General features: G+C 36.6%; 1 protein-coding gene across 7 annotated transcripts in view; it reads left to right on the top strand.

Annotated features, from left to right (window-relative positions):
* Positions 1 to 16840, top strand: part of UTRN (utrophin) — a 510470-nt gene that overhangs the window by 227027 nt on the left and 266603 nt on the right. For all 7 annotated transcript variants that reach the window (XM_044247155.1, XM_044247163.1, XM_044247172.1 and 4 more), the window contains 4 exons: positions 7781 to 7931; positions 9533 to 9708; positions 13471 to 13606; positions 15068 to 15217. In XM_044247155.1, coding sequence (XP_044103090.1) covers positions 7781 to 7931; positions 9533 to 9708; positions 13471 to 13606; positions 15068 to 15217 — 613 coding nt within the window. The remainder of the gene's footprint in view (positions 1 to 7780; positions 7932 to 9532; positions 9709 to 13470; positions 13607 to 15067; positions 15218 to 16840) is intronic.

The raw sequence follows: 16840 nt of genomic DNA, 5'->3' as shown, positions 1-16840 counted from the left end.
AGTATATAGTTCTTGAATAGATCATTTTTAATGGTCTTTGGGTATATTCCCTTATATGGATTTTTAAAATCATCCCTGTACATTTAGACAACATTTTTTACTTATATCTTTATGCATAGTTCTGCCTAGTTAGACTTGATCATTAGATGATGACTAATTTGTTAAAACATAGTAACTTTTTAAAAAGATTTTATTTATTTGAGAGAGTGAGCAAGAGAGAGACAAAGAGCCCGGGGAGGGGCAGACCCCCAGCTGAGCAGGGAACCCAACACAGGACTCAATCCCAGGACTCTGGGATCATGACCTGAGGTGAAGGCGGACACCTAACCGACCGACCACCCAGGCTTCCCTGTTTTGTGTTTTAGATTCTGCATATAAGTGAAATCATATAATGTTTATCTTTCCTCTGTCTGACTTATTTCACTTAACATAGTGCCCTCTCAATTCATCTGTGTTGTTGCAAATGTCAAGATCTCATTCTTTTTTGTGGTTGAGTAAAATTCTATTTTGTGTGTGTGTGTGTGTATCACATCATCTTTATTCATCTACTGATGGTCATATAGGTTATTTCCATGCCTTGACTATTTTAAATCATGCTGCAACAAAACATAGGGGTGCATATATCTTTTTAAATTAGTGTTTTCATTTCATTTGGGTAAATATCCAGTAGTGGAATCCCTGGATCATATATTATTTCTGTCTCTAAATTTGGTGGAGTCTCCATACTGTTTTCCATAGTAACTGCCCCAATTTACATTCCCACCAACAGGGCATGAGGGTTCACGTCTCTTCCATTCTTTCCAATGCTTGTTTTGATACTAGACATTCTGACTGGTATGAGATGATATCTCATGTGGTTTTGATATGCATTTCCCTCACGGTTAGTGATGTTGAACAACTTTTCATGTGTCTTTTGGCCGTCTGGATATCTTCTTTGTAAGAATGTCTATTCAGGTTCTCTCCTTTTTAATGGGATTATTTGGTTTTTTGGATTGAGTTGTATAAATTCTTTATATATTTTGGGTAATAATCCTTGATGGATAAATCATTTGCAGATGTTTTCTCCCATTCAGTAGGTTGCTTTTTTGTTTTGTTGATGATTTTTTTCACTGTGCAAAAGCTTTTTATTTTGGTGTGGTTCCAGTGGTCTATTTTAGGTGTTTTTTTCCTGCCTTACCTGAGGAGACATATCCATAAATATGGATATTTATGCCCAGTGTCCAAGAGATTACTGCCTGTGTTTCTTTGGGTAGTTTTATGGTTTCAGGACTCACATTTAAGTCTTGACTATTTATTTGCTTTTACCAGTGAAAAATTTCAGGTCTCACACTTAAGTCTCGACTATATGTTTGCTTTTACCAGTGGGGAAAAATTTTTTTTTTCATGGTTTTCTTACTTTTCTGGTTGTGACCTTTTCTTTGCACTTGACGAATGGTGATGAACTCCTTTAACTTTTGTTTTTCTGGGAAACTCTGTCTCTCCTTCAATTCTGAATGACTTTGCCAGGTAGAGTATTGATTGTAGGTTTCTTCCTTTCAGCACTTAGAATATACCATGCTGTTTTCTGACCTGCAGAGTTTCTGTGGAAAAATCAGCTGATATCCTTGTGGGATTTCCCTTTTACATAATGGCTTGTTTTTTCTTGCTGCTTTTAAGATTCCCTCTTTATCTTTAGTTTTTGCCATTTTAATTATTCTTTGTCTTGGTCTGGACTTCCTTTTGGGACTCTGTGCTTCCCAGACCTTGGTGTCTGTTTCCTTCCCAATATTAAGAATGTTTTCAGCTATTATTTCTTCAAATAATTTTCTACTCCCTTCTCTTTATCTTCTCATTTTGGGATCTCTTTAATGTGAATATTATTACAGTGGATGATGTTTTAGAGTCCCCCTAATCTATTCTCATTTTTGTTATTATTTTTCTTGTTGTTCAGTTTGGTTGCTTTCCATTGCCCTGGCTTCCAGATTCCTGAGCCATTCTTTTGTATCCTCTAATTTATTGATTCCTTCCAGTATATTTTTCATTTTAGTTATTATATTCATTAACCCTGGCTGGTTATTTTTTATATTTTCTATCTTTTTGTTGAAGTTCTCACTGAGTTCAAATATTCTTCTCTCAAGTCTGGTGAGTATCTTTATGACTATTACTTTGTTCTCTTTATCAGGGCTATTGCTTATCTGTTTTATTTGCCCTTTCCACCCCCCCCCCCCCCCGCCCCGCCCATGATTCTGCCTTGTTCTTTCATTTAGGAGATATTCCTCTGTTTCCTCATTTTGTCTGACTCTCTGTGTTTGTTTCGTGTATTAGGTAGGTCACTTATATCTCTTGGTCTTGAAAGTAGTGGATTTGTGTGGTTTCCTATAAGGCAGTCCTGCACTATTGCATGTGCCCTCCTGTTGTGGCTGAGCCATGATTACTGTGGTACACTGGTGGGTCAGGCTGGCCCTTAGCCCAGCTAGCTACAGCGACCTGCTTTACCTGCTGTGGGCCCACTGGGCAGGGTTTGCTCCTCTGGCCAATAAGAGACCTGGCTCTACCACCTTGGGTTTGTCAGTAGATGGGGCCAGCACTTAGTCTGGATGTCTGCAGTTAGCTGCTGCAATGGCTGCAGCTGCAGGTGCAAGGAAGGCCAGGACTTGCTTTCTGCACAGCCAGCTGAGAGGCCCAGCAGCAGTGGGCACTAAGTATGGGCACTTTGGTATATGGGGTTATCCCCTCTACCCCCAGGTCAGGAGTCACTTTGGAGGGATGCCTGCCCAGGTGAGATGGTTGGGTGGGGCGGGTCTGCAGAGGAATGCCAGGATGGAACATGTGGTGCTAGCTAGCCAGGTAAATGGATGAAGAGTATCATAATTGGCTCTCAGAAACATTTGGCTATCTATGCTGGGCAAAGGTGAGAAAAATGGCACCTGTCAGCACTTTTGTCCCTGGGAAAATTTCTTGCAGATCCCTGCTCCTCTTGTAGTTTTGTGCTTTTCTTGTTTGTTACTGTAGAGTTGGCGTGTGGTAGTTTTCTTCTGTAGTCTATGTGATGCATGTGTATGGTATAAAATTGATTTTTCTGACCTTGGTAGTATATTGACATCAACTGTATGTAATGATAACTTTTTCTCTTTTTAAAAATCTTTTGATTTGTGTATTTGCATTGGCTAATGTGGTAGAACTTTAAGAACATTGTTGATTAGTAGTGCTGATGGCAGAAGTTCTGCTGTTTTCTTGATTATAAAAATTTTACCTTTTATAAAGGTAACATGGGAATTTTCAAAAATTTAAACACCAAACTATATTTAACTGTATTTTCTTATGTTAGAAATTTATTTGTCATAGCTTTCATTATTTTGTTTCCTTTGTTAACTTGATTGCATTTGCTAGAGTGTTGTCTTGTTTGTTTTATCCCAACATTTGGTTGCATTATGTTCTTATTCTTAATTTTTGTTTTTCTTTCCCAACTTTGGTAACCTATTATAATCTTTATTTTTCTCCATCCATGTTTATCCACCTTTCACAAGTAGTGAGCACTTTTTTGTATTCTTTTTTTTTTTTTCATAAAACATCAGGCGATGGCAAGCATCCTGCACTTTCATGGTTTCTATTATCACTTATAATCACATGAGGGTGACCACCAGGTCCATTTGTCTGTACCAGGTCCTTGTGCCATTTGGCTTATAAAACTTTTAAAACTTTTTCAGGAGTAGAATTTAGTGATTCATCACTTACATACAATACCAGTGCTCATCACAGCCAGTGTCCTCTTTAATGCCCATCACCCATTTAGTCTATTCCCACACCTCCCCTCTGTTCTCTATAGTTAAGAGTCTGTTTTATGGTTTGCCTCTCTCTCTCTTTTTCCTTTTCCCTATGTTCATCTCTTTTGTTTCTTAAATTCCACATATAAAAGTGAAGTCATAGGGTATTTGTCTTTCTCTCAATGACTAATTACACTATATGTTGACTAACTGGAATTTAAATAAAAAGTTGAAACAAAAAAAGAGAAGATTAATCTATGGGGAAAAAAACCCAACTTTTCAAACTTCGTTGGCCAATAGTAAAAGTATGATAAATACCATGAAAATATAGCAGATCAACTTTCTTTGAAAATTCCCTTATGCCTAGTTTACACTGGTGCATGGTGTTAGTTTTCATATTTTTCCAAACAAGTAATTTTGCAACCATCTTAGATAAATAATGGAGCCCCCTTTTCCTGGACAAATTTCTTCCCTTTCTTTGAGCCAGTTATTTCTTCCTTCTCATCTTGGATCCTTAGATCCTTATGTATCTTCTCTCCTAAGAATGTCTTCTCAGGTATTGATCTTCTGTACTTCCTTTGGTGGCTTTCACTGCACAAAGTTCAGACCTCGCATCTTGAACTTGGAAGCTTTTTAACTTTGTTTTCCCAGTGGCCTAATTTCTTATACTTTTCTATATTGCTCAAAAAAATTTCTTTAATTTCACAAAATCTTTATTAAAATTTTCTTTGTTTTCTTCTCCTTCCCAGTTTCTGATTCTTACTCAGAATTCCATCTTCTACAAAGAGTAGTTTTCCTTCTTAATTTCATCAGTTATCCTTTTCCCATTATTTAAAAATGTTCAAAATTCAATTTTAAGACTTCGCCCATCCACCTACCTCTGTATATACTTGTCTATCCATCTGTCCATGCACCATCTGTTTGACCAATATTTATTGAATGCTGACTAATTCAAGACATGTACAGTTACGAGTAAGTAGTTATAAAGGATTATAAGGCAGGTGTACTAAGTAGATATAGTAGTCTGTCTCTCAGGGTCCAAGTATGTATAGTAGAAAAATATAGACAGGAATTTACTATATAGTACACAGTGCTTTGATGGAGACAATACAGAAGACCATGCTAGGCACCTTGAAGGATTTGGGAATCTTCTTGGAGGTTACCCAGGTGAAGGAATAGAGGGAATGCATAAAGTCATAGATAAGAGAGAGAGTATAGTGCAGTTGATGAAATGGAAATAGTCCATCAGAGTTAGAACTCAGGGCAGAAAGATGAAACCAGAAATGTCTGAAGAGGCTATATTAGAAGGACCTTGTATATCAAGTAGAGCTGACCCTCGAACAACATGGAGATAGGATCATTAGCCCCCTGCCCCGCAATGTAGTTAAAAGTCTGTGTATAACTTTTGGCTCCCCCCAAATTTAACTATTAATGCTTACTGCTGACTAGAGCCTTAATGATAATATAATTTATTAACATATACTTCATGTGTTCTATGTATGATAGATGGTATTCATATAATAAAATAAGCTAAAGAAAACAAAATTTTACTAAGAAATAATAAGGGAGAGGAAATATATTTGCAGTATTTATAAGAAAAATCCATGCCTAAGTACAGGGAGGCATTACAGTATTTTAACAAGGGAATGGCAGTTTGCTGATTGTAGAATACACTGGTAGAGGACGAGACTGAGAGCTGGGAGGACCCGTTTGTGCTGGTTGCATGATGATAATTTGGTTAGGACAGTGGCTGTGGAAGTGGAGGCCAAAGGAAAATCTGAGAATTAAAGAGTTGAGTCAGTAAAATTTGATTCATGGGATGTTGGAGTAAGGAAGGAGGAGGAATAAAAAATGGGCCCCAAGTCTTTGGCTTGAGGATCTATGTAGGTGGTGGTACCATTGCCAGAAACAGGGTCCATTGATGGTGCGGTAAGTTTGTGGGCAAGATGGTGAGGCCATCTTGAAATAGTAGAGGCGGCAAACTCATATGTTTATAGTACAGATCTAAAGCTAGAATGCAGTAAGGCTGGGACTTCGAGTCTGACTCTCTGGAAGACCACAGTCCTATGCACTACTGTACTGCCTCACAGGTGAGCTGGCAGGGTTAGAGAGGGGGTGATGGCTTTGTGAGTCCTACCTGAGCATGCACCTCCCTCCCTCCTTTAAAAAAAAAATCTTTCCTATTTAATCCATAGCTATGCTGCTTAGATTTATTTGAAATTTATGCTCTGTTACAATGATACTCATCTTTACTAAATATAATGTTTATAGTCTCTAGGTCTTCAGACCTTTTAGGCAGACTTTTTAGCAACATTTTCTATCGTAACATCTGAAAAATTAGAATTTATGTTTCTTTAGTGATTTAGTGATAGCATAATTTTAATGAAAGGTAACTTCATTATTTCATAAAATTCATAATTTTATGAAAGGTAATGAAGATGGCTCTATATCTTCTCTTAGTGTTTTGTTGGAAGTGCTCTTGTTTTTGTTGTGCCCAAGAGAATGTTGCTTCCCTGTGGGTATGCAACAAAAATTAACTGAATTTTCAAAATGATTTTCATGGAAGAAGGAAATAGAAACGTTTTTAGGAGTTAGTGATGCCAGGCACTATTTTATTATTTTTTGAAAAGAATATTATCTTTTTATCATGCAAAGTAAAAATTTTATTAAAATGGTTAAAATCTCAGGGATATCATCTAACACTCTTCTAGCACTGCTACTCTTAAAAAAAAAAAGCACAATGATGTTTGTTAGGATCCAAATCCAAAAATGATTTTTCATTGTATACTTAGTTAATGTGTTCCAAATGTGGCAAGCAGTGGAGTTTGACATTATCTCATTTCTAAAGGAGTTAGGTTTAAATAAAAGTCTTGATAGCCCTTTGTCTCATTGGCTAATGCTTCCATGCTGTGCTGTGTCCAGATAGAGGGGACACTCCAGACTGGCCACCACACAGCATGTTAGCCAGCTAGGGCTGCCAACATAAGATACCACGGATGCCGTGGCTTAAACAACAAATGGATTTCTCTTAGTTCTGGAGGCTGGAAGTCCATGGTCAAGGTGCTGGCAGGGTTTGTTTGTTTGTTTGTCTTTAAAGTTTTTATTTATTTACTTGAAAGAGAGACAGAGCATGAGCAGTGGAGAGGAGGCAGAGGGAGAAGCAGACTCCACGCTGAGCAGGGAACCTGAAGTGGGGCTTGATTCCAGGATCCTGAGATCATGACGCTTAACTTAGTGAGCCACCCAGATGCCCCAGGCAGGGTTACTTTCTAAAGAGGCCTCTCTTCCTGGCTTGCAGATGGTCACCTTCGCCCTGTGTCCTTAAACACTGTGGCCTTTCTTCTATACTATTGCAGAGAGAAAGAGATGTCAATCTCTGATATCTGTTTCTCTTCCTATTAGGACACCAGTCTTATGGGATTAGGACCCCACTCTTATGACCTCGTTTAACCTTAATTAGCTCTTTAAAGGCCTCCTTTCCCCAAATATAGTCACGGGGGACTAGGGCTTCAACATATGAATTTTAGGGGGCACAATGAAGTCCATAACACAGAGATAATGGAGTGCAAGGGGATTTTGAAGTATTTTGGCCTTTTGGGTTTTGTTCTAGCTGGGAATTAAGTATTCTGGAAGTAAAACACCTCCCCCCTGAGGAAATAGGGTAATTAATCACATTTTATATATTTACCATGTTAAGTGTTTAAAGTTGGGTAGGTTAACATGGCTGCAGGTAATCAATCTTGATTTTCCAAGCTGGGGCAGGCTATCTCTTCAGGTAAAAACCTGCCTAGTGTGTTTGCGTATGTGTGCATGCATGTTAAGACAGAGAGGGGTGGGATTGCTCTTGCTATGGTGCCTGTTTCTCTAAGAGGAATCATGAACTGTAATCTATGAAAACTGGTCTTACAGAGCAGTGAGCTGTGAATGCATTTGTTTTGGGGCTTTTCATTTAAATGAGATTTGAATTTCCTTTTTAGAAAAATTGCTTCTAGATGGTCCTGGAAATTTTGGAAACCTATTTTTTTCTTGTCCTCTAGTCATTTTGATAGGGCTATGGAAGAGTGGAGACAGTTCCATTGTGACCTTAATGACCTCACACAGTGGATAACAGAGGCTGAAGAGTTACTGGCTGAAACCTTTGCTCCTGATGGTGGCCTGGACTTGGAGAAAGCCAGGATGCACCAGCAGGTGAGTGTTTTCAAAAGAGGATAGGGGTCTCTCAAGAGGTGCCATATTTCTTTGGTGTGCATCATTGAGGACCAATTTTGAAAGTAAGGGGTAAATATGTTACCTTTTAGGAATACATGGATAACCTGTAATTTTTGTTCCAGTTCTACTTTTCAAGTTCAGAAGTTAAAGAAACACTAGTATTTAGAGTCTTTATTCAGGACTTTAGAAATTTACATTAAACATGCTCTTCAGTGGTTAATGTAAAAAAATGTTTATTTTTAAGATTTTATGTTTGGAATAACATTTGTTAAATTTTGTATGCAAGATTTTTTTCAAGGACAGAAGGATATTTGCAGACCTCGCCTGTTTCCTGTACTTAAACACTAGGCATCTTACTTTTCTTTGTATAATTGATAATTCTCCTCTAAGTAAATTATTCTTGAGCTGTGTCAGGTGAGTCTAATTCGGTTTTGGGAATTATAACACAATAGCTAAATCAGTTCTGTTGATATTGGGTCATTAAAAATAATGGTCAAGGGGCGCCTGGGTGGCTCAGTGGGTTAAAGCCTCTGCCTTCAGCTCAGGTCATGATCCCAGGGTCCTGGGATAGAGCCCCACATCGGGCTTTCTGCTCATTGGGGAGCCTTCTCCCCCCCCCCCGTCTGCCTGCCTCTCTGCCTACTTGTGATCTCTGTCAAATAAATAAATTAAAAATCTAAAAAAAATGATCAAAAGCAAGCAAAATGTCAATTTACCATTGTTAAAAGTATTTTTTATTAAGTTTTTAAAATATACTTTATGTAGAAACCTCACAAGGAGTTAGAAAATTCTTTTATTTTTTTCATGAGCAGTTAATTTTTATAAATTTTATTTTTAAAGTTATAGATAAGTACTTAAATTTGACTTTAAAATGTCCCTTTTTAGTTTTTTACTTAAAAATTTACAGAGTCATGAAACAGTATCTCAGTTAAATACACATTGAGGTTTACTTACATATGGTGGGACATAGGGTATGTGGGGGGTGTGTACATATACATGTATTTATTTATTTATTTATTTATTTTTAAGATTTTATTTATTTATTTGACAGAGAGAAATCACAAGTAGACAGAGAGGCAGGCAGAGAGAGCGATAGGGAAGCAGGCTCCCTGCCGAGCAGAGAGCCCGATGCGGGACTCGATCCCAGGACCCCGAGATCATGATCTGAGCCGAAGGCAGCGGCTTAACCCACTGAGCCACCCAGGCGCCCCCATATACATGTATTTAGAAATCCTTTCAAGCACATATTTGGAAGAAGAGAAACAATCCACTTTACTCAGACATAATTGATGCTTAGGTTTCAGCATAAACAGCTGTTATTTGAGTTATTAGGCTCTCTTCTTCCATTGTATTTTGCCTGATGGTATTCATGAGAATGGGTTAGAGTTCGAAATAGGTTTCATTTAGTGTGTTCATTGAGGTGTATGTAAAGTGTTTTAAAATGCCCTTTTCATGAACAAAAAATGTTCTTCCCAGACTTTGTTTCTCTAACACTTTATCTGGTGCCACAGGACCTTTGTGCGTCTGTTGCATAGTTCCATTTAGTAGTGGAGTTCATCTTGAGTTGTACTCTGTTACAGGAACTCGAAGAGGGCATCAGCAGCCACCAGCCCAGTTTTGCAGCCCTAAACAGAACCGGGGATGAGATTTTACAGAAACTCTCCCCCACAGATGGAAGCTTCTTGAGAGACAAGCTGGCAGGTTTAAACCAGCGCTGGAGTGCGATCTTTGCGGAAGTGAAGGACCGGCGGCCAAGGTGATGTAGCTGTGTAACTTGAGGGCACAGGGGTAAAGAGCTTCTGGCAGAGGCTTTTAAGATGCAGTCAGATGAGTTCAGAACTCTTCCATTGTCTGGTATCACAACAGGAGTTGTACTGACAGTTAAGACCACCAGTGTGATGTTCTATGTTTTTTTTTTAAATGTTGTCTCTTACTATATTTTTAGGCTACCTGTAAAGTGTCACTTTTCTACTCAGATGTCCTACAGTGTGAAAGATAGCTTTATTCCTCTCATTTCTGACGTTTTATTAAGATACAGTGACTCTGTGGGGGGCACTTGAAGTCAATGGGGAGCAGTCTGGACTTGGAGTCTGACTAGGTTCAGAGTCAGACTTTTCACTCATTCATTTCCTAACTGGGTCTTGGGGTGTTTCTCTGAAATCCCTCTTACGTGGTAGTTTTTTTTTTTTTTTTTTTTATGATTTTATTTATTTATTTGACAGAGAGAGATCACAAGTAGGCAGGGAGGTGGCGGGGAAAGCAGGCTTTCCACCTAGCAGAGAGCCCGATATGGGGCTCAACCCCAGGACCCTGTGATCATGACCTGAGCTGAAGGCAGAGGCTCAACCCTCTGAGCCGCCCAGGCACCCCATGAATGATCATTTTTTTAGGTTAATGGCAGTTTTGGGTTGAAAAGCCTCTCCTTTTTATTTTTTTTTCCCCCTGCTAATTTTAACTCTGTAGATGCTGTATGGATTTAGAGATAAGCTACTGTGTTGTTACTGTGTTGTTAAAGACCAAATTAATATTTTATCAAGTCCAGTTTTACAATTTAAATATTCTACATAAATGGAACTATGAATATTTGGCCTATGGCAGCTTTTTATAAAATCACATCATCTGTTGTTCTGTGTGCTTTGGTAAGAGGCAAATAACGGTTTGTGCGTTTGGGTTGAGAGGTTGCTGTGTGGCCGAGACCGCGTTTGGCACCTGGCACACATTGTTTCATTTTATTCTCTCAGCTGCTCTGGGGTGCTTACACCCATTGTATAGCTTTTGAAACTGAGGCTCAGAGCGGAGATCTTAAGTAGCTTGTCCAAGTCTCATAGAAAGTTCGTGATGGCACAAACTTAAGCTCTCAAATACTGTGCTTGAACAGATTCGGCAAGACCACTGAGCTCTCCAGCCAAGTTTCCTCCTCTGTAAATAAGAACCGTGATACCCTCTCAGAGGTGTTATGAGGACTAAATGAGACAATGTTGGTAAAAAGGGTATTCCCAGACTATTCATAGTAAACACTCAAAATATCTAGTTCTTATAATACTAAAGTTAAACTAAAACTTATTCTCTAAGCATGTTATTGCTGAATTTTGCCAGTTGATTTTATCAATATTAATTGAGCTGTGTGTTTAGCCTTGGGGGGTTTAAGTGTGACTTAGGAACTCGGAGACTAAGATGAAGAAAATGTTTAAAGGGACAAAGGATATGGTGTGATTAAAGAGAACATCATTAGGAAGATACAGTGTCGTCACAGAGGCAAGGGTGATGGGATGTGGAATTTAAGCATCCCACGGGAGGAATCCTAAAACTGAGTTTTGAAGCACTTGTAACAATTTCCCATAAAGTCATCCTAGGGAGGGCCTTCTGGGGAAAAGAGTAGAACAGGCAAGGGTGGGAGGCATGAAGTAGCATGGCCAGGTGAGAGATCTGCAAAGTTACATGGCGTGAGGGCGGTTCAGGGATGGGATTGGAAGCTGAGGTCCCATGGGGCTTTATGTGCCATGCTAATGAGTTTGCATGGAGAGTCCTTCTAGCTTGAGAATCATCTAGCTCCCAGGTCTTCTTGAGGAAAAAGATGTACCTGCTGGCATGGTTTTAACAATAATAGCAGAAATTCTTCTAAAGATTTTCAAATGGATCTCTGTGGAATGTGGTAATTATTGCTCCCGGGACTAACAAGGTGAAGCTAATACATATTTTACTCATCTTCGGGATGAGATAAGAATAATGAATTGCTTCTCCAACAGCTTATATTTTAACTAAAGCAATATTTATTTTCATAAATTTATGTTTAACTTCATTTCAGGTGGTAACTTATCTTAAATTGGGGCCATCTTGCAATTTTAAGAGCTTGTATGTGTACTGTTATCAGTCATTGAGGAATAGCACACAGTTTAATTTGTTTTTATATTGAGTGCCTGTAGTTAAATTTTTGCACAGTTCATCAACTCATGCCGTTATTCCTTAATGAGCAATTGTTATCTCCTGTTTGAACATAAATTTATAACTTGTTTTTACTCTTAGTGATAACATTTAAAATGTGGATTATATTTAGCTGGTTTGCGGATGAAGATTTTGTGTGACTCAAATATGTCTTCTTGAAAACACTTTGATGTTAGTTTCCTTCATAGATATATTTTCAAAATATTGTTAGTCATGATTATGCAACATTGAAAATACAAATTCCAACTTTTTTTTTTTAAATACAAGGTTTATAGTACTATTACTATTGGGGTGCTTACAAAGTTGTTACTTAAGTTTATGAGTCTTTGATATAGAGGGTAAATTACCTGTTTTGGTATTGTCAGTCTTTAATACTAAGTACCGTTGCTCGCTTGCTTGATTCATTTTAATCTTGAAGCAGTGTTCTCTCTTGATGGATGCTTAAAAATGTGAACTTGTGATTTTGTAGTGATTTTCATTCATTTTTAACGTTAGAATACTCTCTAAGTATTGCTCTCTGTTAAATACACAAATATTTCTTTAGCATTTGATTATATTTATATATTGCATCATATGTTAGGGTTTTTTGTGATTAAAAGTCATAGCCATAAAAATATAAATTTTTTTTCAGGATGGCACGATGCAATTCATTAAAAAAATGCATTCAATTTTTAAACTAGGAGCTAATGGCCACAACTATAAAAATAACGATACCACCACCAAACTGTAAATAGCTTTCAAACCCTCTCTGAAAAATACATAATCTTGTTCATCATACGAGTTCCAGTCATATTCTCATCTTCTGACAGATGGTTTATATACTTATAAATGTTATTCTTATAACATTTAAAAGCTCTAATTAAGGCAGTTCCTTTTTTATATTCATATGACTATTTGTTTCCTTATATCCTTTAAAATTTTTGCTTTGTTTTTTCTAGATCTTTTTTTATAACTTGGTGCTATATTCAAATATAATACTTATTTTAACGAGCTAACCAAATTTTCATTTTTTCTTAGTCTTTCCTAATACTTGTAAAAATTTTCCATTCTCAGTATCTTGCCCTGTTCTTATTCTTTCTTTCCTATGAATAAAGTAGAGTAATAGTTGCCACCTAATGTGAATAATATGTCATATAATGATGACTTTTTATCTCCATCCACTACTCAAAGAGAATTATGTGTTTTTCCTTATTTTTTGAGATAAAGACATTTTTCTTTCTTTCTTTTTTTTTTTTTAACTTCCATTATGTTGTACAGTGTTCTCTACCTTTTAAAAAAATCTTTTATATTAAATTTCGGCAGAATTTTTCATGATGAGAGAAGATAATGTATATAGTTTCAATGTTTTTAAATTTAATGAAGGTAGAATTTTTATTCTCATATTATCAAAAAAAACTTTGGTATTGCAGAAAGTATATGTTAATATTAACACTCATTTAAAATATATATTAAAATAATTACTAGGCTTTTTTTTTTACTATGTGGTGTATTTAGTTGTGATATTCAAAGCAAATATATAATGTTCTGCCTGACTGGATAATTTTTGTCAATGTTTTTCAATAATATATTCTTTTAGGCTAAAAGGAGAAAGTAAGCAGGTAATGGAATATAGGAAAAGACTAGATGACATTATCTTTTGGTTAACAAAGGCCGAGAATGTTTTGCAAAAGAGATCAACCACTGAGCTGGAAGAAAACCTACAAGAATTAACAGTAAGTGGTTTATTTGTTTCTGTATTTGTCAGTGCTTTTTGGTGCATGAACATTTACACTAAAAATAAGATATTGCATGACTGAAGAACAGGGTAAGAAAGTTTGTGGTAAATGTGGTAAACTTTCAAGAGGAATTTTGTTTTTCAAGAGCAGCTATAATTTCATTCTTGCAGAGGTAAGGTTTCACTCACAGAAAAGTGGTAAATTATGTAGTTTCAAGTATTAGAATATTTTAAATAGACTTTGTCATTTTAGAATATAGTAGTACTGTGAAGTATAATTCTTTGCTTTTATAATTACTGATTACTAGGCTTAAAATTGAGTTTTACAAGAAAGCTCTAAATGACTCAACAGTAACTCACTTCAGCTTACTTCAGGCTTAGCATCATGCTTTTACTAATCAAATTTCCCTTGTTGATCCACAACCAACAAGAATTATCTATAGTTGTGTAGATATACAATATATAAAAATACATAATGATGACTATATGTAAATGTATCCAAATATCCATATATATTTTATATCTATAAATTTTGTATTTTTTGTGTTAAGAATTAAAATACTGGTTGCAGAACAGTAAGATTAATGTCCTCATATTTTTACTAAAAAGAATATTGAGGCAATGTATAATAATGTATAATATATAATGTATAATAATGTATAAAAATGTATAATAATGATGAAAATATGTGGCAAACAATTACTAAGTTTTGTTTTCAAAATGTGACCAATTCTTAGTAAACTTCTTCCTATTTTATCTAAAAATTTCCATAGTTTTCTTGGGATATCCCATTTTTTTAAAGATTTTATTTATTTGACAGGCAGAGATCACAAGTAGGCAGAGAGAGAGGGAGGAAGGCAGGCTCCCCGCTGAGCAGAGAACCCGATATGGGGCTCGATCCCAGGACCCTGAGATCATGGCCTGAGCTGAAGGCAGAGGCTTAACCCACTGAGCCACCCAGGCGCCCCAGAATATCCCATTTTGTAAACAATTTGGGGCAGTTACAAAGAGTGGGACAGTATATTAGGGTAGGTAGATAAAAGGTAGAGATGGGTGCCTAAAGTGTTCCTGTTGTTGCTTTCTTTTTTTTTTTTTTGCCTTTGATTAGAATGGATATTATTTTCATTATCTAAGATCAGTGTGTTAAAGTATCAGTGTAAATATGATATAATATGAACCTGTTAAGAGAATGGGGTCAGGGGAGGGACCAGAGGGCAAATTCATACAAAGGCACACTGAAAGTATGTGTTTGTTTTCAGTTACAGTTTGTTAACGTAAGTTCCAGTTACAGTTTGTTAACGTAAGTTCAGGCTTCTTACAAGTTTATTTTCCAAGTAAAGTTGAAGACAGTAGAAGTCCACATTCATAAGAATATTTCCCAAAGAGATTTCTGATACAGTTCTTGAACTTTTTCCAGTATGACAACTTTCTAACTGCAACTCTATTCTGACTCTTTTAGGACTTGACCCAGGAGATGGATGTACAAGCAGAAAAACTCAAATGGTTGAATAGAACTGAATTGGAAATGCTTTCAGATAAAAGTCTGAGTTTACATGAAAGAGAAAAAATTTCAGAAAGCTTAAGAACTATAAATTCGACATGGAATAAGGTATACATTAAGAATTAGTGTGATGACTTTCCATGGTTACTGATTTTGTTTTCAAAGGGGTGGGATCATGTAAATTTTGGTTTCATATATACCCAAATTTGGACACATTTTACTAATGCTGACTAATGTTTGTAATTATTATTTTTTTCATCTGTCATGGAGAGAAACCTATATCCTCAGAGAATACTTTTTATTTTATGTGGGATATTTTGATCTGGGGATTTATATGTTACATACTATATTAAATAATGAATATATGTTAGAATAAGCCAATAAAATGCCATATAAAATTATAAAATTGTAAATTAAGAGTATTAAAATAATGCTCTGATGTTAGATATGACTTCTCACATATGTAGGTTTATTTATGATTTTTAATTATTTATTATTAATGATTTATTCATTTATTCATATGTCTAGCATGTTCCAGGTGGAATGTAATAGCATGTGCTACAACTATGACTAAAATAAGGTCCTCTCCCTCGTGCCTTTACCTTTTTTTGCAGTTCAAACGATTTAATGCAGATAAAGTCATATATTTCTTTCTTTTGCCTTGGCAGATACCATATTAGAGTGTGCGGTCTGGCTGAGACATTGGATATGTCTCTATCCCTGGTTTGGATAGATCCCTTCTCAGTCATTTTTTCCCCCTTCTTATCCCCTTGAAATGATAGCCATCATTCTATATGTAATGAAGCAGATGCTTTATTGATCTTGACTCTCAAACTGAGAAATACTGCCTTGATGAGTCACTGTTACTAATGACTCACACATGTACATCTCTGGCCTTGACTTCTCTCCATACTCTAGACTTGCATGTACAATGCCCTGTTCAGCATGTCCCCTTGGCTGTGTAAGAGGCATTTCAAACAACCAAAGTCAAGCTCCTGATTTCCGCTTCCTTCCTGTGCTTTACTGTACTTCTACCTCAGTAGGAGGCTGGTAAACGGCTCATTATTGTTTGGCCAAAACCTTTGGATTCAATCTTAGGCGAATCATATTTCAATTAAAAAAAAAAAACTCCAAAGCTTGGAATCATCATTGGCTTCTCATTCAAATACATTATGTATTTGCTGGATGGTTTGATGGATGGCTGTATGGTTAGGTACATGATAAAGCAAATACAGCAAAATTCTAACAATTGTTGATGTTAGGTGGTACATTGGGTATTCCCTGTATATTTTTTTCAGCTTTGTAGAATTTCCTAAGTTTGACTGATTTTCACTATCCTCATTGCCACTAACTTGTTTTTAAGCTACTGTCGTCTCTTGTCTTGATTACTGCCATGGACTCCTTATGGGTGTCCCTGCTTCCCTTTGTCCTTTGTCCACGCAGTCAAAGTATTTGTTAAAACATGATTCAGATCCAGTAACTCCTCTGAGCAAAGCATGCTAATGGTTTCCCATCTCACTCAGAGGAAAGGCTGAAGTCCTGAATGTGACTTTTTAGGCCCCTGATGTTCTGCCTTCCTGTTATCTCCCTGACTTCATCTTCTCTTCTCTGTCCGTTACACCCCTGTCCACACATGTCGGCCCTGTGTCAGATGTGCCAGACTCATCTTGATTTAATCAGAGCACACATCTTTTTTTAACCTAAAGGATTTCAGTAGACATTGTGTAGAAT

The sequence above is a fragment of the Neovison vison genome, chromosome 1 (assembly GCF_020171115.1).
Source record: "Neovison vison isolate M4711 chromosome 1, ASM_NN_V1, whole genome shotgun sequence".
In the NCBI taxonomy this organism is placed as follows: Eukaryota; Metazoa; Chordata; class Mammalia; order Carnivora; family Mustelidae; genus Neogale; species Neogale vison.
The sequence above is the reverse complement of the archived record's forward strand: the minus strand, read 5'-3'. Positions and strand labels throughout refer to the sequence as shown.